This window comes from Mauremys mutica, chromosome 20 (genome assembly GCF_020497125.1).
Source record: "Mauremys mutica isolate MM-2020 ecotype Southern chromosome 20, ASM2049712v1, whole genome shotgun sequence".
In the NCBI taxonomy this organism is placed as follows: domain Eukaryota; kingdom Metazoa; phylum Chordata; order Testudines; family Geoemydidae; genus Mauremys; species Mauremys mutica.
This window is the reverse complement of record NC_059091.1, coordinates 23106494-23132508: the sequence shown is the minus strand read 5'-3', so window position 1 is coordinate 23132508 and position 26015 is coordinate 23106494. Positions and strand designations below refer to the sequence as shown.

At 60.1% G+C, this 26015-nt stretch overlaps 1 protein-coding gene across 1 annotated transcript; it reads right to left on the bottom strand.

Annotated features, from left to right (window-relative positions):
* Window positions 1–208: 208 nt before the first annotated feature.
* LOC123353683 (lysosomal alpha-mannosidase-like) lies at window positions 209–24054 on the bottom strand. The gene is made up of 24 exons (XM_044995003.1): window positions 23951–24054; window positions 22438–22540; window positions 20582–20755; window positions 18393–18586; window positions 17919–18051; window positions 17167–17309; window positions 16459–16575; window positions 15617–15699; window positions 14568–14688; window positions 13856–13934; window positions 13256–13365; window positions 11956–12063; window positions 11614–11730; window positions 10650–10868; window positions 9981–10078; window positions 9493–9610; window positions 8782–8900; window positions 8052–8153; window positions 7481–7568; window positions 3973–4053; window positions 3062–3298; window positions 1674–1823; window positions 996–1098; window positions 209–704 (listed from the first exon to the last, which is right to left on the bottom strand). The coding sequence occupies exons 1-24, from the start codon at window positions 24020–24022 to the stop codon at window positions 577–579; spliced, it is 2997 nt and encodes a 998-aa protein (XP_044850938.1). The 5' UTR covers window positions 24023–24054; the 3' UTR covers window positions 209–576.
* Between the last annotated feature and the right edge of the window lie 1961 nt (window positions 24055–26015).

Here is a 26015-nt window from a genome sequence, read left to right as displayed (position 1 = left end):
GTGCCCTGAGCCCCCCAGCCTGGCAACTCTTCTTCCCTGCCTGGCTGGCTGGACTCGAGGCAGGATGGTGGAGCTGCTCTGCCTCAGTTTCCCCACAGGCAATTGATCAGGCAGGTGGGGGACTCCTGGGTTCTACGTGCAGCTCTGCCTCTGCCGGGGGCTGTCCCCTCCGCCTGCATCCCCCGAGCATGACTCTGCCGTGAACACCTAGACTGAGGTCCTTGTTTATTAACAGTGGCACTTACACCCCCACTACCCCAGCCTCAGGCTGAAGGGGCAGGTGGGTAGAAATCAGAGGCTGTGCTGAGGAGTTATGGGGGGGCTGGACTCTGCCCCCTTCCCCCCCAAAGCTGGCACTGCCTTAAAGCAGGGCCTGGCAGGTGCAAGTTTCACTCTTGCTGGGTGGCTTTTCAAGGCAAGTCTCTTCCAAGCCTCCCAGCAGCCAGGATATGCCCCCCCCCCCCCAAGTCCAGTTCTCAGGTGGGCAGGGCCCCACCTGGCGGAGTAGGGGGGCAGCAGTTCAGGGCTCCACATGGGCGGCTTGATCCTGGGATGGAGGTAGGGGGCTGGCTCCCCTTACAGCTCGGCCTGGCCCCCACTGGGGCCCGTGTACCGGATGGTGGCCAGGAAGGTGCGAATCTCCATGGGCTGCAGCGTGACTCCCAGCGGGTCAAGCGGAGGGTAGGGCTGGCGCCTCGCTGCACCTGGGAGAGGAAGCCGGGGGGTTAAGGGCCCAGGGGGCAGCAGCTGGGGGGCCCTGGGCCTAGGGGCTGCCAGCTTTTCCATGGGAGGGGGGGACACAACCCTCCCCTGTGTCTGTGAGCCCCCCCAGGCCCTGAGAACAGCTGAGGGGCCCACCCCACCTGGAGCCAATGTGGCAGCTGCCCACCCTCCCCTAGGTAAGGAGGCAGGCGCTGGCTGTGCTGTGGGGGGGGGCAGCACCAGGGCTGCTGGACACTGCTCCATGCTCTAGTGCTGGGGGGGACGGGACCCACCTGTGGCTGGCCTCCAGCTGAGCCGCTTCATGGCCTCTCGCTTCTGGTTGGCCACCAGGTTCATCTCCTGCAGGGAGGTGATGGTGAAGGAGGAGAACAGGTGCTGGGGGGTGGGGGGAGAGAGACATGGTCAGCAACTTCCTCAGGTGAACCCTGCCCCCTGCTGGCCCCCCCCCAGACCTGCAGGTGAGTAGGCAGCAGCAGCAGCTCCCCACCCCTACACAGGAGACTCCCCCAGTCGGGTGTGAAAACAGGGCTCTGTGCTGGCTGTCCTCAGAATTCGTGCTCCACCCCAGAGCTGGCTGCATTTCAGTGCCAGGACTGGGAGCCCTGTGGAGACAGCAGCATTCACCTCTTGGGGGGGGGGGGGTTAGCAGCAAGTGGGTGAGGGACCCCCTACATCAAACAGCACTATAGCTGCTGCACCTCGTGTCTAAGGATCCCTTTCCCTGTGTGGATGTGCAGCCAGCGGCGGTGTGGGACAGGGCAGCTGTTTTCACAAGGCTCCTCTGTGTACTGGGGTGATGTTAAGATCCACCCCAGAGGTGGCTGCATCTCAGCACCAGGCAAGGGAGTCTGAGCCCGTCAAGTGCGTTAGATGAAAAATCCTCTAGGCCAGTGGCTCAGCAAGTCCCTACGCTGCAGCCCAGGCCCCCCTGCTGGCTGCCGGGTACCTACCAGCAGGTCGACAGTGATGGGCTGGGAGCCGTTGGCGCTCTCCCCTCTCTCAAACTGGTGCTCCAGGCGGATGAGGACGGAGCTGGGGTCCCACTGGGCCAGCGTCAGGAGATGGACGGAGGGGGGAAGCTCTTGCTTCAGAGCAGAGAACTGGGGAGGAAGGGGAGACGCGGCGTCAGGCTGCCAGAACGGCGCCACCCAAGGGAAAGTTTCAGCAAACTAGAAAAGTCACCACCCAACCCTGAACTATTTCAGTGCCCCAGGCTGCCCCGGTGCCTGCAGGGTGGATACAACCCGCTCCCCTTCTCCTCCAGGGCCTGGCCTGGCGCTCCCAGCATGCGGCAGTGTCCCCCTACCGCTGAGGGAAGGCGGGTACAGGGGGAGCCCTGCTTTCAGCAGAGAGCAGGTGCCTTGTCACAACCTCTGTTTACCTGAGCCCTCCGTTCTCTGTCGAAGATCAGCTTGGACAGAACAGCTGGTGATCAGCCCGGCTGCTGTCACGAGCGAGTCACCCCAGCGCAGGTTTCACAGGGGGCATAACCCCATTTGTGGAAGGGGGTCGTGTCCCCCATCCCCTGTGCAGGGCACAGGGCCATCAGCTCTATCCCTTTTCACCTGCAGCTCTCAAAGCACTTTACAGAGGTCAAGCTCATTAGCCCCATTTTACAGATGGGAAAACTGAGGCATGGGGGGCAGGGACTTGCCCCAGGGCACTAGCAGAGCAATACCCAGTGTGCTACCCACTAGACAACACTGCACAGTCCCTTCCAGGCAGCACAGATTGAAAACAGGTCCCTGGAGTAGAGGGGGGCGGGCACGGAGATTTAATGAGCTACTGCCAACTCAGCAAAGGGGGGGGGGGGGAGTGGAAGAGAGGAGTTTAAAATCCAGGTATATTTAAATAACGCTGACTTAACCCTCAGTCCCGGCCAGAAGAGGGCAAACACTCCTCCCCCATCTGAAATTTTCCCAGGGAAAAAACTGAAGTTGTGCCCCACCCCCCGCAAAGCTTCCCCCAAAGAGATTTTGCCCCCAGCAATGTTCCTGCCTGAATTTAACCTAATGAGCAGAGAGGAGGAGGCACCTACTCCACATGGGGGGTGCTTGGCCATGATGGGGTTAACCTATAGTTCAGCTGATGCTGGGCTGGGGAGGGGGCAGGAGCTGGAGGACTGGGAGAAGGGGAGAGGTTCGGCAACCAGAAAGACAAGGATTTTCTTCCTTATCCAGCCCAGGTGAGTTAGGAGGTGAATCTGGGTCAAGCAGGGCTGAGCCCCCCACACTCAGTTCACAGGTGGGTGAGGCAGTGGGGAACACACAGCCCCTGGCAGGATTCAAACCAGCGACTCTCAGTCCCTCTTCCTAACACACAAAGCCTGCCCAGGCACCTGCTTGAGGCTGCGCTGCCCCCGGTGGAAGGAAGGGCCCCCGCCCGGGGCCAGGACCAGCTGGGGCGCCATGAATTCCTGCTGGGCCTGCAGCCGGTGCTGATAAGCCGAAGACTCCACCGTGTCCAGGAAGACGAGGTGCCGGCCCCGCACCACCAGGCCGTCGTTGTAGACCCCAGGCTCCAGCAGGGGCTCCCCCACCCCGCGGTTGTCATCGTAGAGCAGCCGCCGATGCACCTAGCCGCAGGGAGGGAATGTCAGAGCAGCTGCTGGGCTGGGAGCGCCCCCTGCTGGCCAGCCCTGGGCTCTGCATGCTGCACTGGTGCAAGGCTGGAGTGCCCCCTGCTGGCCAGCCCTGGGCTCTGCATGCTGCACTGGTGCAAGGCTGGAGCGTCCCCTGCTGGTGCAGCCCTGGGCTCTGCACACTGCACTGGTGCAAGGCTGGAGTGCCCCCTGCTGGCCAGCCCTGGGCTCTGCATGCTGCACTGGTGCAAGGCTGGAGTGCCCCCTGCTGGCCAGCCTGGGCTCTGCATGCTGCACTGGTGCAAGGCTGGAGCGCCCCCTGCTGGCCAGCCCTGGGCTCTGCATGCTGCACTGGTGCAAGGCTGGAGGGCCACCTGCTGGTGCAGCCCTGGGCTCTGCATGCTGCACTGGTGCAAGGCTGGAGCGCCCCCTGCTGGCCAGCCCTGGGCTCTGCATGCTGCACTGGTGCAAGTTTGGAGCGCCCCCTGCTGGTGCAGTCCTGCTTCTTCAGGATAGGGAGGATACACACAGGCCCAGAACAGAGGATGGTGGTGGTGTTATGGTGGACTCCAACCCCCCCCCCCCATGAAACCCCATCCACCTCTGCAAGGGGGGAGTGTGGGAGGGAGGAGCTCAGGGCAGGCTTCCCCCCCGCCCCCATCTCTCACCATGAGCTCCACGGAGCCATCCGCCACGCTGCTGCCCCCCTGCGAGCGATCCGTCAGCACCGTCAGCTGGAACTTCTTGTTCTAGAGAGAAGAGGGAGCCCAGAGCTAACAGAGCGGGCGAGGCCCTGCCGGGGAGGGTCACTCACCCGCCTCCTCTGCTCCCTCCAGCAAGTGGCAATGGGAGCAGCCCCCCTGCCTCCCCCCTCTCTGCTCTTCCATCCCCTTGTGCCTGCCTGCACTGCATTTCCCGGCCCCGGGGCTCAGGGGGCAGGGCTGGCTTTCAGAAGACATGGGGCTTGTCCCCACGGGGCGGCGCTCCGAGTCTTCGGCGGCGGGTCCTTCACTCGCTCTGGGTCTTCGCCAGCACTGAAGAACCCACCATCGAAGTGCCGCCAGACCCGGAGCGCTGCCGGCTGAGTAAAAATTAAAACGGGATTCTCGGCCAGGGCACGCGGGGCCCCTGCCACTAGGTGTGGGGCCCGAATCGGGGGAATCGGCCTAAAGCCGGCCCTGTGAGGGGGTCAGATGTCAGTGCAGGGGGAGCAGATTGGGGTCTAGGCAGTGAGCACTGGAGGGGGAATTGAGAGTAGCAGGTGGGGCTGCGTTTCTTCCTTCTGGAACAGCCTTCCCCGTGTGCGTCTGCAGTGGCACCTCCTGCGACACCACACTCCAGATTCCTCATAGTGATATTTCCATATATAATTATGCTGCATTCTGCACAAGATGGGTCATGTGAGGTGTCATTGGAACAGTGCCGATTTGCTGAATACGATTAGCCCCTTTGGATGCATGTATCATGTTTGTATCTGAAGATATAAATAGTGGCTGGGTGTATTTCAGAGGCGCTTAGTCTGAGGTTATGTCTACACTACGCACCTCTGAGCGACCCAGCCATGCCGCTAAAAGGCACACAGCGTAGCTGCTGGTTGTTGGCAGGAGAGAGCTCTCCCGCCGACAAAAATCTTCCTCCCCCAACAAGCGGCGGTAGCTGTCTTGGCAGGCGAACGCTCCTACCCCCAAAGCTGCTCACACCAGCACTTTTCCTCAGCAAAACATTTGTTGTTCGGGGGGCAGGAGTGGTTTTTTTCACAGCCCTGGCTGACAAAAGTTTTGCCGATGGAAGTCCAGTGTAGACACAGCCCCGGTGACACCCCCAGCCAGCCTTTCAGGTAGAGCGGTGAAGAAGCTAGACAGGGCTGATGGTCTCGGAAAGAGTTTGGCCTTCCTGTAAACATTTCAACCAGCCTGTAAGTAACGGCGGCTATGACCCAGCGAGGGCAGGAGACCAGACCATGTGATACCGGACTCCATGTTGGGTACCTGTAGCTTTCCACAAACTGGGTGGGAACTGGTTTTGGAAAAAAGGGTTCCCACCCTATGTTAAAGCTACATAAGGTGGGGTGTGATGGCATCTAGGGGCCTCCCTCCCCACATCAGAACTCCTGGAAACGCGTGAGGAACAAAGACTGAACGGGGGGTAGTGCTGGACACAGGCTTAAGGGATTTCTAGCCTGGGATGGAAATCTGGTGGCCTGGTTGTATCAGCAGCCAGGTTGAGATTGCGAATTCATATCCAATCTGTCATTGGAGGCTTCGTTTACAGGTTTGTTTATTTACTACGGGATCTGTTTCGCTATCACTTAAAATCTTTCTTTGTAGTTAATAAACTTGTCTTTTGCTTTATCTAACCCAGTGTGCCTTGGAGTGAACCGTCCAGGGAGAAATCTCAGCTTAGTTAACACAGGCTGGTGGCATATTCCTCTCCACACTGAGGGAGAGGTTAACTATTTATGAGCTTACATTATACAGATCACTGTGCAGTGCAGGACCGTGTAATTTTGGGTTTATTCTTCAGTGGAGGGTGCGTGCCTGGGGAGCTGGGAAATTGGCTGGTGTCTGATGTTTGCACTCATGGAACCTTACTCTTGGGGAAATTCTGCACCACTACGCAAGTGCAGAATTTATGTCCCCTGCAGATTTTTTTGCTTCCCCGCAGAAAAAATGACTTTTTAATGGGGAAGCAAAGAGAAGCCACCAGCGTGGTCATGTGACCCTCCCCAGCAGTATGTTTCAGGGGCCCACGGCAGCCAGCAAAGAGGTAAATCACTGTGGGACAGGGGGGCAGGACTGGGGAAGCTGGTGGCTCCTACCCTGCGCCAGGCTCAGCTGCTAGTCCCGGCTGGGCTGGGGAGGACAGGACTTCCTCTTCCCCTACACAGCATCTGGAGCTGGGTCAGACCCACGCCCAGATTCCTCCCCCGCCAGCAGGAAACTCTGCAAAGACCCCTCTCCCCTGCACCTATTTCTCCTCAGCTGCACGAGAGGGATCCCTGTACAGGGAGCTGATTCCCCCATCTATCCAACGCCCCCGTGCAGCCAGACCCCCTCATACCCTCCCGTCGAACCTCACCCCCCACACTCAGACACACCCTCACTCCACCCTGCACCATCCTGACAAGCCACCTGAACCCGGATCCCCATCCCACCAAGCCCCAACCAGCTGCACCTGGCTCCCCGCTCCACTGCAACCCACTCCCCCAGCATCTGGACCCCACCGAGACCCCCACACCCAGACCCTCTGCCGAGCTCTATCCCCCTCACACCCATTTCAAACCACCCAACGAGCACGTGTGCATCCAGATCCCCCACACACCCGGATCCCCCACTGAGCCGCCTGCACCCAGATTGCCCCACACAGAACCCTCTGCACCCAGATCGGGATCCCTGGGGCAGGCCGGGTCCCTGTGCTGCGGCAGGGTTGTGTGCAGCCTCACCCGAGTCTGTGTCTCGAGGGTGATCTCCCACCTCGGTGTAGCCAGTGGGTGGTGCTCCCCGAGGCCAAGCTGGAGCTTCCACATTTATTTAACAAATAAATGTTATAGAATTTTAAAATAGGGTGTGCAGAATTGTTAATTTTTTGGTGCCGAATGCCCTCAGGAGTATCACGTAGCTCAGTCTCGGTGTGTGGCAGCACCTGCTGTTGTGTTGGGGGATAACGGTGGGTGGGTGGGTGTGCGCGCCCAAACTGCACCCCAGGGATGGCCACCCGTCACACTCATCTCTGCCTCTCCTCGAGCCGCTGCATGGGCCAGAGCGGATCTGGGGGCAGGGGAACGAGGGGCCAGCAGCACCACCTGCTGGCCAGCACTGGTGTCTGCAACGCCTCCCCCTCCAGGATCCTGTCCATATTTGGCACCTGCTGCTGTAGGAATCAAGCCCTCGCCATCTTTAGTGCATTTTCTCCCCCACCCCGTCCCTGTGCAGACAGGGCAGTGCTATGATCCCTGTTTTATCTATGGGGAAACTGAGGCACAAGGGCATGACCTCACAAGCTCCCACAGGGGAGTCGTCAGCAGAGCCAAGAACTGAAGACCCAGGCGAGTGTCGCTACCCACTGGACCATCTCTGTGTCTCCATGGAGAGGAATCCCCGCCTCTCACCCACACTCTGCAGCAATGGGGAGGGGACCCAGCGAAATGCCGACAGGGGGCCCCAGTGGCCCTTGTACCTTGATATAGATGCGACTGTTAACAGGATAGTAGTTCCCAGCTACCGGCTCCGTCTGGCTCAGGTTCCACGTGGCTCGATAATCCCGCCTGCCGTGAGCATCAGAGCCCCGTTAAGCCCCATGTCGGCCAGCTCTCCCCTGCCCCCAATCCGGGGGGGTAGGGCCGGTTTGGGCTGTGCAGTCCAGGGCTCTGGGCAGATCCCAAGCGACAGGGCTCCCAGCCCGGCCGGGGAACGGACTGTTCCCTATACCGAGCCCTGGGGTACCCCACATGCTGCACAGTCTGCGTCTGACACCCCCGGGGGAGGCTGACAGCTAGCCAGGAAAGGGGGATGTCCAGGGCTCGTTGGAGTAGCTCACGCAGGGCCCTCCATTCAGGGACCTCGAACAATAATTAAGGCCTGGACGTTTATTAAGACACAGCCCCTTTTTCCCCCCGAGGGGAGAAGGGACTCGATAATTCAATGGAAGACATGGGAATGGAACCCAGGAGTCCTGACTCCACCCTGGAATCATCCCCTCCCCTGCCCAGGAAGGATCACCCCACTCCCAATGTCTCGCCACCCTGTACCTCCGCTCCAGAATCTCCCGGCCGTTGGAGTCTGTGTAGAAGCGTCCGTCCGTCTGCAGGGACGTCTCGAAACGGCTGATGATCTCCTTGCCTAGCCCGTCGCTGCGGCAGAGGGTACAGCAGGGTCAGACGTGGGGTCTGGCAGCACACGGACTCCCCCTCCCGCGCCACACTGTCTGGGGCTGGTCCGACATTTTCCATCTCAGCTGTGTCCATGGGAAAGGTGGGGGGAGGGGCTCCCCTTGAAAAGCATCATGGGGACGGACCGACTGATGTTCCGTCAAAACTCTCACATAGTTGCATTTGGCAACGCTGCTGCAGTGCCTCCCACTTTATAAACCTGACTCCCTGGTCAGACTACATCTCCCATGCGGCATCAGGGCCAGGGACTCCCATAATGCACCACCTCCTGCCCCCAACAGGGGAGGCAGTGCTGCATCATAGGAAATGTAGTCCAACCAGGGAGCCCAAACCAGAGAGAATGGCAACACGAGGAATTTGAACTACAACTCCCATGGTGCATTAGGGCAGCCCCCACCCCAAGAGGAGAAGTGTGATGCACCATGGGAGATGTAGTCCACCCAGGGAGGCCAGCCCCCACAGGAAAATGGGAGAATGAGGCACCAAAACTACAACTCCCATGGAGCACAGCAGCAGCCCCTCCAAGTTGAAATTTCTTCGTTTTACAGGCAGTTTCCTGTGGCAAAACCCTTCCATTTCCCACACTCACTCTATAGGGATGGGCCCCACCGTCCACTCAAGCTCCACATAGGCCTGCCCGGCATAGAGCCGCACCACCTGCGAGCACCACGAAGAGAAGTTCTGGTAAACCTCCTGCACCAGCTTGTTCTGGACCAGAGAGAGAGAGAGAGAGAGAGAGACGTGTGTGCAAGGATCCCCACGCCAAGCACTACCTTGCAGCCACTTCTGGGTTGGGGCGGGGGGGAGACATGGTTTATAGCAGGATCCCTCACCAGATGCTGAAATGCAGCTGACTCTGGGGTGGGGTGTTAGCAGCCCACAGCACCTCCGCACAATATTGGAGCAGAGTAAGGAAAGGATCCTGGATTCAGTTGGAAGTGTAACGAGGTGTGATTGAAGGATCCTGAAGAGGGTTAGCTTTGTTTGAGACACCGCGGTAAGGTCAAGGAACATGCCAGGGGATCTTCAATGGTCATTAGCAGATGGGACCTTAGTTTTAAGTCTTACCCAAGAGCTAGCAGCTCTGATCTAACCCAGCAGACTCCAGTCCCCCAGCCAGACGTGGGAATAGAACCCAGGCATCCTGGCTCCCAGCCACCCCCCTGCTCTAACCGCTAGACCCCACTCCCCTCCCCGCTAGCTCAGGGCTAGTGGCATAAGGGAATCGAAGACAAGAGACTTCGGCTCCCACGCCCAGCCCCCTGGAGGTTCCCACACCGGGGATGCTCCCGCCACCTACCTTCACCAAGTACGTGTGGGCTCGCCCAGCCACACGGAGGGGCTCGGAGCGGTTGGGCCTGAAGATATATGCCCCGGAGGCCTGGGCACTGTCGTCATTGCCAATGCTGGCGTTGTACCTTGGGTGGGGCAAGAGGGGGGTGAGAGACGGTCCAATCAACTGCCCAGAGCCCCATGAGCCCCAATGCCATGCCAGGGAGAACCCTTCCCCCATCCCCCTACACACACAGCGCTCCTGCACTGGCCAAGGGATCGAACTCCCGCTCCTGGGAGCTGGTTATTACCCTGTTTTACAGATGGGGAAACTGAGGCACAGAGGGATTGGGAAGGAAGGTATTCACTCGTGCTCAAATGTGAGTCAATGACAGAGCTGGGAACAGAACTCAGGAGTCCTGATCCCCAGCCCCACTGCTCTACCCGCTAGAGAGCACTCCCTCCCCAGAGGCGGGGATAGAACCCAGGTGTCCCAACTCCCCCCAGCTCACTGACCAGAAGAAGTTCTGAGACACAGGCAGCGAGATGCTTTTGTCCAGGTTCTGAATCTCCATCAGGAGCCCAGTGACCGGGTCGAACAGAACCCGGAGGTGCTGTGGGGAAGAAGGCGAGAACGTCAATAGACCATGACCCAGGGGACAACCCACCGCAGGGCCCCTCCTTCCTCCACCTCCGATTACCACAGTCCAGTCCCCACCCGGTCAGATCCCCCGGTTCAGAGACGAATCAAGTGCCATCCTAAAGCTCGTTAGGTTGTTTACCTCCCACTGCTCCTATTGGAGGCTGTTCCAGACCCGCCTGCCTCAGATAGTTAGAAACCCGCTTCTCATTGCCAGCCTGCGCTGATTCCTGGCCCGTTTGTCTCCCTTTGTTCTTGGGCAACATTATCCTTTAGCTTCAATAGTTCTTCCCCCTCCCTAGAAGCCTATTGCGCTAGGCGCTGTACAATATCATTAGGTATATTACGGTAGCACCTTGGAGCCGCCGTGATGGTGCTGGGCGCTGTACATTAGGTGTATTACGGTAGCACCTCAGAGCCCCAGGCATGTACCAGCTAGAGGTGGACAGATAAGAACAGAGACAGTCCCTGCCCCAAAAGGGCTGGCTGCTCCCTTGCCGTAGGAAGTGAAACGGCCCAGGCTGCACCCTCGCTCAGGACAGAACCTCATTCTGGATCCCCCTGGGGGACCAGGCGTCCACCCGGGGCTGGGCCTGCTCCCGGATCCGCTTGGCCAGCCTGGAGCGCAGGTCCCTGCTGGCCGTTTTCGAGACGGTGTAGGAGCTGTAGCCCAGGGGCGGGGCCGAGGCTGGGAAGATCAACTCATGGGTGGCGTCTCCCCGGTCTCGTCTCACCGCCCGGGTGAAGTTTGAGACGGGGACAACCTGGAAACAGAAAGAAAAACCGTCTGAGGCCCCGTCGGGAGGGTCTGACCAGAGATTGTGCCGCATGGGGACACCACAGGACGGATGCAGGGAGCTCGCAAGTTCAGCGGAGCCGGACTTGGTTAGAACGTGGATGGGAGACGGCTGCTGTCAGCTCCTCAGCATTCTCCCCTCACGTCAGTGCTGGCCCCAATGCCACAGAGTGATGCTAGGAGGCGCTGCGCTGCAGAGAGAGGGGTGGGAGCTCAGGAGGGGCCACTCGGCACTTGGGATCAGTGCTGGCCGCTAGGGGGCGCTATGGAGTAGGAGCTCAGTAGGGGGCACCGACCCCAATGCCGCCGTGTGGTGCTAGGGGGCACCTGGCTTTCTAGTGAGATTTAAAAACCAGGTGATGCCTTGTGCTCATTACGCAGCCCCTGGCGCTTTCCCTGGTCCCGTGCAGCCCATTTGCCAGGCGCAGGGAGCGGTGCCAGCTTGAAAGCACATTATTGCCCGGGACCAAGTACGTATGGGCCCCATCGCCCCCTAGAGGATGCAATCAGACCTGCTTCGAGCGCATAGAATCATACTGCCCCCTAGTGGTGGCGCCAACAGATCCTCCTTTTGCTAGGAGATGCCAGAGCCCAATCCCAGCTAAAAACTGAATCCCCTGCAGGCCCACGACACAGGGAGGGATGGAAACAGGTCAAGCGTGCAGCCGCAGGAAGGAGAGAAAGAGCCAAGAAGGAAGACGCTCTGGCCCTACCTCATTCGGCACCGTCTGGCCGTTGGGATCCGTCACCGAATACGCGGCTCCCTTCACCGGCAGCCGGACGTTCCAGCTCACACGCCGTCCCAGCGGGTTGTAGAGGATCACCATGAACTGGACAGACAGACCCAGATTAGCGGGACGCCCACCTGACCCTCCCCACCGCCAGCCAGAGAGAGCGGGTGCTATTCACTGGGTGAGCCCAGAGAGGAGAAAAAGCCGTCCTACAGCGACAAGGTAAGGGCCAATCTCCTCCAGCGACCTGCGTTCTTGGGCTGCTGGAGCTGGCTCCCCGGCCCGGCTCCCCTCCCGCGCCTTATACAACAACAAGGTCCTTACGGTGCTGGCGGATTCGGTCAGCGGGCACACGCTGATATTGAGATAGTTGCAATAGATGAAGTTCTCCTTGTTGCCGCTGATGCTGGCCAGAGCGTTACTGACCAGGACCTGCAAAGAGGAGAGATGCCTCCCATCAGGTGAGAGACGAGAGATTCACCCCCACACACATGCATTCCGGGGGGGGGGGCGCTGTGCTGCTGGGAGCAGGATGGGGGCGCTCTCCCCTCACAGTCAGTGCTGACCCACAGCAGTTTCCTGGGCAGTAATGGGGGGGGGGGGGACCATCAGCCCCCTCCCCTTCCTCCCCGTTGCTCCTGGATGTGCCGCCCTGCGCCGCCTCTCTGGAGACGCAGGTGAGGGACGCAACGCTGAAGGAGCAAGGGGAGGAGGCGAGCGGTGAGCCAGCAGCGAGCGGTGGGTCTCATGGTGGACAGGGGAGTGTCTGGCAGGGGAGCGAGGAGGCGAGCAGCGGCAGGGGACTGAGGAGGGGCGCAGCAAGCCAGCGGCAGGCGGGGGGGCGAGGAGGGGCGCAGTGGTGGGAGGGCAGGGCAAACCCCACCAAAACCTTACATAAAAAAATTACAGTGATTTGGGTGTCTGCATACGCATGTTACTTTGTTAACTTGAGAAAAAATAAATAATTTTAGGAAAAAGAAGTGTCAGTATGGCCACCAGCAAGAGTGCACTCTGAGGCCACCAGGAAATTTGTTGAGAGAGCCCCTGCACTAGGGGGTGCTGCAGGGATCAGGGTGGGGAATGCTCCCCTCATGGTCAGCGCTTGTTCCCAATTCCCTGGAGTGGCGCTAGGGGGCGCTGTGCTGCAGGGAGCAGGGGAGCTCTCCCCTTGGGACCAGCATGGACCCCAATGCCCGAGGGCGGCACTAGGGGGTACTGTCCTGCAGGGAACAGGGTGGCGCACTCTCTTCTCACGGTCAGTGGTGGCCCCAATTCCCTGGGGCGGCACTAGGGGGCGCTCTCCCCTTGGAGCCAGCATGGACCCCGACGCCCTGGGTGGTGCTAGGGGGCACTGTGCAGCAAAGCATCACCAGGGCAACCTCTTGCTGAGGAGAATAGGGAGTTATTGGGGGGGTCCCCTTTAAATCCCCTTGCCCGGCACTGAGATGCAGCCACCTCTGGGGTGGGGCCATAGCAGGCCCTTGGCTACTCCAACACCCCCGCAGGCTGCCTTTTCCCTGGGCCATCCTGCCTCGGATGCTCACTGCAGGGAGACTAGAGGAGGCAGAGTCAGGTTCCGGGATCTCTGGAGGGGAACAGGGTGCCAAGGAGGCAGGACACATACCTGGCAGGCATCCCAGCCGGCAGCCAGGCGCTTGGCGTAGTCATTAGCCACATGCTGCTTCTCCGTCCCACTGACGGCGTCGTGATGCTGGGCCACTGCCATGGCCCGGCCTGTGGGGGAGCCGGGGCGTCAGGGGCAGAACAGGGAGCTGCGCCAAACCCGCCGGGTGGGACGATGCGGGGGGCAGGGAAAGGGGGATTGTGGGGCCAGATAGCCCCCCCAAACCCAACCTCTCCAATAGGGGGCTGGGCCTGCACCTCCCGTGCCTCGCCTGAAGACTCCCCCCAGCCCCCAAACTCCAGCATCAACTTGGCAACTTGGCTAAGGCCACACAGACAGGAGTAGAACCCAGGAGTCCTGACACCAGCCCCTGCTCTAACCACTAGACCCCACTCCCCTGCCAGAGCCAGAGCCTCCAATCCCTGCAGCACTGGGCCACATTGCCGGACGTCTGTGTATGGAGAAGGCAGCACTGCCCTCTGCTGGCTGCGATAGGAGCTGTTCCTTTCTTCTGTCTCCCCCTAGTGGCTGCAGGGGACAGGATAAGTTTGGGGGGAAATCCCGATAACGGGGCGATTCATGGCTCAGCGGCTCACGTACGGAGCACGGTGCTGTCTCCTTCCCCGTAGGGGCCCGTCCTCGCCACCGGACCGGCCAAGGCTTCCAACTGGTTGCAAACCTGCGGGGGGGGGGGAAGGGGAACAGTGATGAGAGAACATGTATCCACATCCGGTAACCCTCCAGGAGGGACGTGAAGGCTGGACTATAACAATGTTTAAAAGGGGACTGGATACATTCATGGTGGCTAAGTCCATAAATGGCTATTAGCCAGGATGGGTAAGAATGGTGTCCCTAGCCTCTGTTCGGCAGAGGATGGAGATGGATGGTAGGAGAGAGATCGCTTGATCATTGCCTGTTAGGTTCACTCCCTCTGGGGCACCTGGCATTGGCCACTGTCGGTAGACAGGATACTGGGCTAGATGGACCTTTGGTCTGTCCTGGTATGGCCGTTCTTATGACTTGACACTCCCATTTCATAGAGAGGGAAACTGAGGCATGGAGAGGGGATGGGACCTGCCCAAAGTCGCACAGAGCCAGAGATTGAACCCTGGCTCCTTGGCCCTCTGTTCTAACCGCTAGACCCCACTTCCCTCCCAGAGCTGGGGAGAGAACCCAGGAGTCCAGCCTCCTAGGCTCAGACCCCCTCTCTGTCCTGCTCAGGACAGGGTGCTGGGAAGACCAACAGGCAGCAGGTCACAGGGACGTGAGTGGGATCCCAGACTCCCTGCCCCCACCTGGAAAACTTCCGCACCTGTAGGAAGTTGTTGCTCAGTCGCTCGTAGCGCTTGAAAGCCGGCCGGCTGGTGAAGTAGCCTGTCCAGAAATGGTGCGGCCCGTCAGCGTAAGGGAAGAAATCGTCGTATTTGAGGGACCTGCACGACACCAAAGAGGGTCCCCTCTGCAACTCATGGGTCCAGAAGACCCAGACCTACTCCCTCCCCCCTCCTCAATCCACCCCACCCCACCCGGCCACAGGGGGGGTAGCCAGCAGTCCCACAGCTCAGCCCCTGCACCCAGCACCAGCCACTCCCAGCGCCTGAGGAACAGAGAGGAGGGTTATAATGGAACGGAAGAAACTAGTGAGAGATGTGCTTGTTTATATACTCCAGTGTGGCACTAGGGGGCACTGTGCTGCAGGGAGCAGGGTGGGGGCTCAGCAGGGGGCGCTCTGCCCTCCCAGTCAGTGCTGACCCCAATGAGGTACTGGGGGGCGCTGTGCTGCAGGGAGCAGGGTGGGGGCTCAGCAGGGGGCGCTCTGCCCTCCCAGTCAGTGCTGACCCCAGTGAGGTACTGGGGGGCGCTGTGCTGCAGGGAGCAGGGCAGGGGGCGCTCTGCTCTCCCAGGTGGTGCTGACCCCAATGCGGCACTAGGGGGCGCTGTGCTGCAGGGAGCAGAGCAGGGGGCTCAGCAGGGGGCGCTCTGCTCTCCCAGGTGGTGCTGACCCCAATGCGGCACTAGGGGGCGCTGTGCTGCAGGGAGCAGAGCAGGGGGCTCAGCAGGGGGCGCTCTGCTCTCCCAGGTGGTGCTGACCCCAATGAGGCACTAGGGGGCACTGTGCTGCAGGGAGCAGAGCAGGGGGCTCAGCAGGGGGCGCTCTGCTCTCCCAGCTGGTGCTGACCCCAATGAGGCACTAGGGGGCGCTGTACTGCAGGAAGCAGGGGGGGCTCCATCATTACCCCTCCAAAGGGGACGCACCAGGGGCTTGCAAGCCCACCCTCTCCGCCCTAGCATGGTGGGGGCGGGACAGCGCAGGCCACCCCAGGCGGGTTCCCGCCAGCCCCACCCGGCCCCGGCGCTCACCACGACAGGTTGGCTTTGAAGAGTTCCCACAGGTAGCAGGTGGGGGTGGAGTAGAGCACGTGAACCTGGCTCCCGTTGAGTTGCTGGAAGAGACACAAGGGGGTGGAGGGAGCGGGTCTGGCGATCGCGCCGGGTGGGCTCTGTCGTCCCCTAGTGGCCAGTCGGGGTAAGGAGGCTGCTGCAGCCTGCCGCTCCCAGAGCCCAAGGACCCACGTTCGAGCCCGGCCATTGCCCAATCGCAGCAGGGCCCCGCCGAGTGCAACGGGCCTCCTGCCTGGGCCACGTGGCTGCCCCCGGGGGCTCGGCCTGTGGGTCAGGAAGTGGGAGCCCAACCCTCTCCCGGCCCAGCATGCATCCCAGGCGGGTCCCCACCTGACAGGGGGAGCCCTGCCCAGCAAGGGGCTCCTAACCCCCCCCAACCTGCAGTCCCCGGGGGGGGGGGAAATCCCTGCACCACCCCCCAGGGGCTCCTGACCCCCCCCCACCTGCAGTCCCCGGGGGGGAAATCCCTGCACCACCTCCCAGGGGCTCCTGACCCCCCCCACCTGCAGTCCCCGGGGGGGGGAAATCCCTGCACCACCTCCCAGGGGCTCCTGACACCCCCCACCTGCAGTCCCCGCGGGGGGAAATCCCTGCACCACCCCCCAGGGGCTCCTGACTCCCCCACCTGCAGTCCCTGGGGGGGAAATCCCTGCGCCCCCCCCCCGGGGCTCCTGACCCCCCCCCCCCAGCAGTCCCGGGGGGGAAATCCCTGCGCCCCCCCCCAGGGGCTCCTGACCCCCCCACCTGCAGTCCCCGGGGGGGAATCCCTGCCCCCCCCAGGGGCTCCTGACCCCCATTACCTGCGTGTTGACGTGTTTGATGAGCTTGTCCATGTTCTTGTACCACAGGTTGGCGTTCTCGTACTGGAAATCCGAGCCCATCGTCATGACGATGTGGTTGGTGCGGTAGTGCTTGGCCTGCAAGGAGACGACAGAAGGCGACACTTCAAGCTCCCCACTCAGAGACCCCCCCCCGCTCGGTACCCAGACCCCGGGCTAAGGCGGCCCCGTGGCGAGAGCCTGGCAGGCAGCCGGCGGTTCCGCTTTCCCCACGGGGAAGGTCAAAATTGTTTCGGCAAAACTGACATATTTTTTCCCCTGCAGGAAATTCTGGTTTTGCAAAACGGGCGTTTGGCGGAAAAGTCATTTTGACGCGTTTCTGACCTGCTCTAGCAGGGAGCTGCGGGGCAGGAGTCCCGGGGCACTGGGCTGACACACCCGTCACCGGAGCGAAGGATGGAAAACACACTGGGGAAAAGGCTCCCCCAGTGCGATCTTGGGGCGGAGGAAAATGGGGACTGGTCCCAAATAACTTTTCCGAGCTCAGGCACCAGCCGAGACAGGAATCGAACCCAAGAATCCTGACTTCCAGCCCCCTGCTCTAGCCACTCCACCCCACTCCCCTCCCAGGGCCAGAAACAGAGCCCAGGAGTCCTGGCTCCCAGCCCTTCACTCTAACCCCTCGACATAAGGCCAGCTGGCTGCAGAGGGTCCCCTCCCAGCTCTCACCTGGGCAGCCGCGGTTCCCAGGAAATACCCCACCAGGCTGTTGACGTTGTTCTCATCACTCGCATCGTCCACGATGGGGCTGTCGGAGCAGAACTGGTCCCAGCAGAGGGACAGGGGCGGATTGTAGCCGTTGGGGAGGACACCTGGGTGGAGGGGGGGGAACAAGATCACCGTGGGGCATGGGCACCTGGGCAGGATCCAGCCAGTGATGTGAGGGATGATGCGGGTGTCGGGGGCCAGCACAGAGCCTGGTTCCATGGGCGGCTCCGCCCCGGGAGGCTCCCCCCGGGCAAAAGGAACTGGCCTACAGGGGTGCAAACACCAGGGAGGGAGGGGGAGAGTGAAATCCAGACCCCGGGGGGGGGGGGGGAGATCAGACTGCATCCAGCCAGGAGTGCAGACCAGGCACCCCATCTCTGCCCCACACTAGGGGTGCCACCTCTGAAGTACAAAAAAGGGACCCCCAGGCCAGCCCCTCTCCTCCCTGCCATCCCAGGCCCCCAGCTGGACACCTCAGATCCCATCAGGTGGGTCGGCCTGGGGCAGCCTTCCTGCTTCTGCCACTGCCTCCCCCTCAACCATGAGTCGCCCCCCCCATACACCCTGCCCCCCCATGGAGCCCACCCACCTGCCAACCCTGGCTGCCCATTGGTGCGTGGCACCGTCTGTCTGTGGCACAGGTGCCCCACCCCCACAAAATTGGGACTTGGAACGTCCCGAGAAGACTTGCCAGCACCCCCACCCCAGCTCACCGGTGAAGAGGTCGGCGCTGGGTGGCTGCAGGCTGGCGCTCGCTCTCCAGATCTGCTCCATCTCCCGCAGCTGCTCCCGGTTGGCTTTGTCCTGGTAATCCAGGCGGCCGAAAAAGAAGCCGTCAAAGCCCATCTGGAAAGGACACCGGGGGGGAGGGGGTGTCAATGCCAACAGCCTCAGAGAGCCAGCAAACGCTGAGGCAGCAGCATGGCCTTGCGGCTAGAGCGCTGGACAGGGACTCGGGAGACCCGGATTCTATTCCCAGCTCTACCACGGGCCTGCTGGGTGACCTTGGGCCTCGTGCCTCGGTTTCCCCACCTGGAAAGTGGGGATAATGCTCCTGACCTGCACAAAGCACTTTGAGACCTGCTGATGGAGAGTGACACACGCTGTCCCCAGCAGGCTACCCCTTGGCCTCCGAAGTCCCTGCCTGTGGGGGGGCAGTTCTAGGCCCCCCCCCCAGAGGACCTCACCTGGGCGAAGAGGGAGGCCTGCTCTCGGGAGTGGCCGAAGGGGTCGATGTGCCAGGCGGCGCGGGGCCGGCCACACTCCCCGAAGGTCTCCTGTAGGAAGCGCAGCCCCAGCGTCATCTGGTCGATCATGGCGTTGTAGTGGGTGGCCGCCTCATCGTTCATGCACCAGCCGCCATTGATAAATTCCAGCCGTCCTGCGGGGAGGGAAAGGGGGCGGGTCGCCCTCAGCGCCAGGCGAGCGGGGAGACCGGGCACCGCTGGGGACTGCAGCTGCCTGGCAGCGCCAGGGAAGGAGAGAAGCCAGGGACCTTCTGAGGGGGTGGGCCAGCATGGACAGAAGATGGCACAGGCCAACTGATCCACATAAACAGTGTGTGTGTGTGTGTGTGTGTGTGTGTGTGTGTGTGTGTGTGTGTGTCAGACACACACACCCACGCGTGTGGGCTACCCGCAGCCATAGTGAGGAGTGTCTGTGATCTGCTTTTTTACACCGTGCCAATAAAGACCTGAATCAAGTTGTGTGAGAGACACAAGATGACCCAAGCAAACGCCCCACATGCGTGTGTGTGTGACAGAGACACCCCCCCGACATTTGCTCTCTCTGTGCGTGTGTGTTGCGAGGTACCCACCAGTACAGGCAAAGGGTCAGTGTGGGAGAGCGAGACCCACACCCTGGGATGGGCACAGGCGCATACAGTACAGGCCAATGCAGGGATCTAACGTGCTCGCACACACACAGGGAGTCTGGCTGGTTTGTTGTGTGTCAGGCCTTGCACGCTCACTGAATGACCCAGGCATATTATCTGGGCGAGTCACACACACGGGCCGTGGGCCTATAGTGACACTGCGCTCCATATGCTTTATAATAATATCTTTATAGGTGTGACTATGATGTAACTGGAATATGCTAAGGTCTCTTGTAAGGTATCGTTACAAAGTTTACAATCTGCTGAGTGTGGTCATCCTGTTTGTAGGAATGTCTCCTTCTTGTATCTGAAACTAGGAACATAAAGTAGAACTCTGAGGGCCTATGTAATTATGCAAAGTGTGGGCCATTAATGGTGGTTTAGAATCTTGGCCAGGACAATTGGTTGTAAATGGTTTCCCGGCACGCCTGCCCCTGTGTGTCAGAAGAATGAGGTCATACAGTGACAGGCGACCGTGTCACATGATACTGGAATCCACCTTAAACCTGGGGCTTTTCCATTTAGACGGAGGAGCGGGGACCCAGAGAGACAAAGGACTCCCGCCGTGTGCCAAAGCTATAAAAGAGACAGCCCCGGCTTTTCACCCGGCTGGACCAGGGGAAAGGATCGGGCCCAGACTAGGAAGGGGTCGAGTCTGTGAAAGAAGCTTCTTGGAACATTTCTGAGGGTGAGATTTACCTGAAATCACTTTCTTAATGTATTCGGCTTAGACTTGGGTGTTTTTGTTTTGCTTGGTAACTTACTTTGTTCTGTCTGTTATTATCTGGAACCACTGAAATCCTACTTTTTATACGTAATAAAAATCACTTGTGTTTATTATTAAACCCAGAGTAAGTGGTGAGTACCTGGGGGAGCAGAGAGCTGGGCATCTCTCTCTATCAGTGGTACAGAGGGCGGACAATGTATGAGTTTACCCTGTATACGCTTTATACAGAGTAGAACGGATTTATTTGGGGTTTGGATCCCCTTGGGAGTTGGTATCTGGGTGCTGGAGATAGGTGACCTGCTGAGCAGTTTTTGGTTAAAGTCTGCAGCTTTGGGGGCATGGACCTGTGTCTGTGTTTGCAGCAGGCTAGAGTGTCTGGCTCAACAAGGCAGGGTCCTGAAGTCCCAGACTGGCAGGGAAAACAGGCTCAGAGGTAACTTCAGCACATCAGGTGACAGTCCCAAGGGGGTCTCTGTGACCGAACCCATCACACCACGATCACCCACTGATTGACCCAGGCATATTATCTGGGCGTGTGTCTTTCACACACACAGGCCTGCACAACATATAGCCAGGGAGAGAGAAACACACACACACACCCCGAACTGAGGCAAAGAATCCCTGTGAGCGTGTCTGTCTCTCCCCATCTGTCCCACCTATGCAGACACCCTCTGTATGAGCGGATGGGGGACATCACCAGGCCCAGCAGTGCAGGTCACACCACCTTCTGCCGCAAGAGCAGCGCCCGACTGGCCGGCCAGCGCGGGATCCCTTACCCTCGCTGACTAGCTGCCTCACCGCCTGCCGCATGGACTCCGCCTGCAGCTGCCACCAGCGGTAGAAGAAGGCCACCTCGACATAGATAAAGCGCTTAGTGGGGTCAGCCAGGAGCTGGGGGATGACGGAGTCCAGGATGTACTGCACGCCAGCATGCTGAATGTCGTTGCGCGCTGCGGACGGAAGGCATGGGGGTGAGCAGAGACATCCAGGGACCCACAGAGCAGGGACAGCAGCGGATCCAGGTCCCCCCGACCCAGCCACAGTACCCCCCAGGAGGGCAGGATCCCCCACTTTGCCACAATGCCCGCAGTGCCCCTCCAGAGGGCTGGATCCCCCCTGGCCATGGCAGGACCCCCAGGAATCTCAGATCTTTCTGTCTCTCCAAAGCAGGGATAAACACCCCTCCCAATAACTGCTCTGCACCCCCTGCCTCTCCTCCAAGCACCTCCTGCAGTTCAAAATCTGTCGTTCCCCGCCCCCCCTCCAAACAGGGACAGCATCAGGGTGAGATCAGCTTGCACGCACAGCGCCCCCTGGAGTCTCACCCATCAACCAGCCAGCCCCCACCCCATGGCCCATTCCCCACCCACTGAGTCAGCCAGTCCGTCCCCCCGCCCCCCCGTCGAAAGGCCCCATGACCTAGGCTTCTGCTTAAGTCACGCCCGTGCTGGAAAGGCTCTCTCTATGGCCTGAGAGATAAGACGCTCCAAAGGCATTAATGTTTCCACTAACTATGTGCTGGCCTTGACTGATGTCATGGAAAAGCCGCCCACGTGAGACACGGCCTCTAAAAGGTGACGTTAATATCCAGGTGAGTAAGACCACGGGCTTATTATGGCCAGGGGAGAACAGCGGGGGAATGACAAAGGTTCAGCATGTTCCTTGGCCTGGCAAGGACTGATACAAAACGCTCTGAGGAAGCATGAGCTAATGATTGGGTTGGGGGCAGCTAGATTCCTGGCTTCTGGGAGAGGAGTGGGGTCTAGTCGTTAGAGCACAAGGGTGGTGGAGCCTGGAATTCAGGACTTCTGGGTTCTATTTCCAGGTCTGGAGAGGGAGCAGGGTCTAGGGGTTAAAGCGGAGTGGGGCTTTCAGGACTCCTGGGTTCTAATCCCCACTCAGATTCACTGTGTGACTACAGGCAAGTCCTTTTCCCTAACTGCCCCGTGAAGCTAGGATGCTTAGTCTGTGAGTGCCTGTGAACTGCCATGAAATATTCTGGCAGGTGACACAGACTTTATCCAGCATCTGGCAGGGAAGCGAAGTGGGAGCTTTCCCCAAGCCTGGAGCAGGTCCCTACAGCAGGGCCAGGGATGGGAGGGGCTCTCTACCTCCATTTGCAGCAGAGGAAGTCAGTATGCTGACGAGGTTAAGATAGTGCATCTCTGAGCAGCGCTTCCTCCCCTGCCCACACCTTGCCACAGAAAAGAGCCCTCCCTCATCTTAGACTCATGCAGGGTCACAGCCAGCTCTAAACTCAGCAGAAACAGGGATCAGATAGCGACACTGGCCTTCAGATTTGATCCCGCTGCGTGGGCCAGCTGGCTTAGTGTTTGAGGAAACGAGATCCAGGGTGTGTGTGTTTTCTGGGACACAGGAGAGCCAGTCTATAATTCCTGGCTCTGCCACTGGCCTACTGGTGACCTTGGGCAAATCTCCTTGCTCTGTGCCTCAGTTTCCCTACCTATAAAATGGGGATGACAATACTGACCTCCTTTGTCAAGTGCTTTGAGATGTACTGATGGCGAGCTCGAGGTAAGAGACAGGGATTAACCCACTGAGTCGGACAGCAGCAGCTCCGGTGCATGGAAACCCTCCCTCCCGCTCCTTGCGTGCCATCTCCGCCACATACCTCCATAAAAATACTGATCCACTGTTTTCAGCCAGCCCACGTCGTTGTGCGTGTGAGGGATCAAGTGGACATTCAGCATGTCTGCTTTAGTGGCCGGGCAGGACTATGAGAGAAAGAACCAGACATGCTGCGAACTGGAGGGGAAGGCCGCACGAACAAACCCCATTGAAAGGGCTCTTGGGGCCAATATCCTGTAGCTAGGAGATACCGATCTGAATGGATATTGCTCAATGTAGCTAAGAGAAGACGCTAGAGGTGGAAAGAGGCAATTGTCTTCTTCACAGCCCCCTGTTCAGAGCTGGACTGCTCCCTGCACTAGATTCTCCAGGGCTTTGGACAAACAGCTACTGAACAATAAATCACATGCCAACAGCAGACTGAAGGAGTTTTTTCCATCGATGTAGTTAATTCACTTCTCTGAGAGTCAGCAGATAGCTTGACAGAAGGATTCTAGCTGTATCTACGCCGGGGTTAGGTTGGCCTAAGTCCAGCGCTCATGGCACTAACTTTTTCACAGCCCCGAGCGACAGAGCTAGGTCAATCTAAGAGTTCAGTGTAGACCAGGGTACCTCGCCGGGGAGTCAGGACTCTTGGGTTCTAGCCCCAGCTCTGGGAGGGAGGCCAGGTTGGTGGCTAGAAGTCAGGAATCTGGGGTTTGATCCCCAGCTTGGTAGGGAGAGTGGTGTCTAGTGGTTAGAGCAGGTTAGAGCTGGGTTCTGCTGTCCCCAACCTTGAGCCACAGGCTCCCCGGCTGTAAAATGGAAAGATGTCACCCTGGCCAAGATGCTCAGCTTTGCAGGGCTCACAATGGGGGGTGGCTAATTATCGTAATAATCATCCCACAAGAGGAAGTGATAGTCTAGGGAGATGGGGGAGGAAAGGAAGAGAAACAAAAATGCAGAAACAGACAAAGGCACCAAACTGCACAGTATTAACCCCCTAACGCCCCCACTGCTAGGGCTCTACCCAAGCTCATGCGTTCAGTGCTCCCTGTTTAACTGAACTCAGGAGGGGTGGGGGGTGACCCTCGAGAAGGCCAGTTACCTGCTACTGGGACTAAGCATTGCTTTGAGCCCCCAGCTCCCCACCACGGCCCAGAACTGGGTGCGTGTGTCTGTGTGTTGGGGGGGTCAGATGCGGCCACTGCAACGCTATCTAAACTCTGGACTGTCCTGCCTTCCCCACCATGGCTCACAAGCTCCCCCAAAACACAAGAACACCCCCCCAACCCCCAACCCCTCTTTCACCTCCCAGTCTCAGAACCTCCAGCGCATCTGGGCCCTCCTCTCACTCCTTCACCTCCCCCTTCTCCAGCCAAAGCTCCCCCACCGCTCAGAAACACCTCCCGGTTCCCCCCCCCGAGATCTCCCCTATCCCACCACCCCCCACTTCCCCAGAGCCCTCTAACGCCGCCCCTTCAGCCGAAGCCCCCTCCAGGACCCCCGATTCTCCTCCACGCTCCCTCCTCCCCCTTTTCCCCAGACCCACCTGCTGCCCCACCCCCCCGCCTCACCTCATAGCCGCAGCCGGCCGCGGCCGCCCCCAGCAGCCCCACGCCCAGGAGCAGCCCCACGGGCAGCCCCATCTTCCCCCTGCAGCCGCGGGACCCTGCGCCTGGCCGGCAGCTCCTGCTATCATGTGACCAGCCCTTCACGTGACTCCCTGAGCACGGACTCCCCCTTCTAGCCTCGCCCCCTCCCCACGCGGGAGCCAATCCGAAGAGAGCGGGCGGGGCCACGGCCTTCATTCATGCAGAAAGAGCGTCGCTGACTGGCTGAGGGGGCGAGGGCGGGGCCAGGATGGAGGGAAAGGGAACAATTGTAATTGACAGGCCCTCTCACCTATCATGTGCAAGGAGGCGGTGAAAGGGCGGGGGCGAGGATATAATACCGCCATCTTCTAAAAGGACCAATGTGAAGTGGATCGAATTGATTGACATAGCCGGCCACCTATCAGTTGCAGGTATGAGAGAAGCTCACAAGCCCCGCCTCTTATTCCAGAGACCAATAGGCTAACCGGGAAGGCTTGAGGGACAGTTGAAACCGCCTCTCACAGGCAGGGACAACCGGCAACAGAATTATTAAGCTGCTGCCCGTTCCCGTTGTCCATGAGCCCGCGCTGGGCTCTGATTGGTAGAGAAGATTGGCAGGGAACTCAGCCAATGAGGCGTCGAGTAGTGTTGCAGCGTAGGGGGCGGGGGGGCGCACTTTCCCCTCAGACACGGCCTCCCTCGGGGCTAGGGCCCTGTGGCTGAGAGACCCCCAACCCCCCCCCAGGTCCGCCCCAGCCGGGCACAGTGGCACAAGGAAGGAGCGGCAGGGACAGGCGCTGAGGGGGCCACAACTGACCCTAGGCTCCCCTCCCCCACTCACATGTTCCCCACCAGCCCCCACAATCCCCCTTGGCTCCAGCCCATGCTCCCCCCAGTCCCCACACCTGCTACTAGCCCCCCTGACTCTGCACCTGCTCCACAACCTCCTCCCGACACTCCCATCTTCCCCCAAAGCTCCCGCTACATCCCACACACCCCTCAAGCACCGCCACCAGCCCCCACAACCCCCCCATTCCCATGCTCCCCCCAGTCCCCACACCTGCTACTAGCCCCCCTGACTCTGCACCTGCTCCACAACCTCCTCCCGACACTCCCATCTTCCCCCAAAGCTCCCCCTACATCCCACACACCCCTCAAGCACCGCCACCAGCCCCCATAACCCCCCCATTCCCATGCTCCCCCCAGTCCCCACACCCCGCGGGCACCGCCACCAGCCCCCACAACCCCCCCGTTCCCATGCTCTCCCCAGTTCCCACCCCGCCCCAGGCACCGCCACCAGCCCCCTAAACCCCCCTGTCATTCCCATGCTCCTCCCAGCTCCCACACTTGGCCCCAGCCCCCATCTAAGGCACTGCCACCAGCCCCCACAACCACCCCGGCATTCCTATGCCCTCTCCCCGCTCTCACAACCCCCCACCAAACACCCAGATCCCACAACGCCCCCCTCCACCTTTGCCCCCTGCCCATGGACACTTCCCTGAGCTCCCACAAAATCCCACCTCCATCTATCTCCCTCCCAAAACTGACTCCCGCCTTTGACAGCAGGCCTGAGGGCAGGGAGTGGGGCGGGCTGGGGCAACCACCTCCCAGGGGGCCAGTCTCTAGGGGATGCCTCCAGAGAGCCAGTAAGGGGCTCCCCCATTGGCGGGCACCATGGCCTGGAGTGAATCTCTCAGGGAGCTGAGGCTGGCCCCTTTGTGTGGGGATGGGGGCCAGCTGTGCTTTGCGCTGTCACCAGGAGCATTGAGGGCTGGAGCGAGGTTTGCACGGCCCCACCCCTCCGTCCACATGCCTGCTGAATCTGAAGCTTCAGCCCTTTCCCGTGAAACGGTGCGAGTGCTTCCTAAGAACCACGTTCTAGGCTCAAGCCCCCGGCCTTTCGCTGCTGGCCTGGGACGTGAACTACAGCCAGCAGCGTCCTGGTGGTTTGAAGCTAAAGTGTGTATTGATCTAGTGCTGGTGAAAAGGTGCCAACAGAACGAACCTCTGAGACTAAAGTCCTCTGTCCACAGAGTAGATGCAGCAT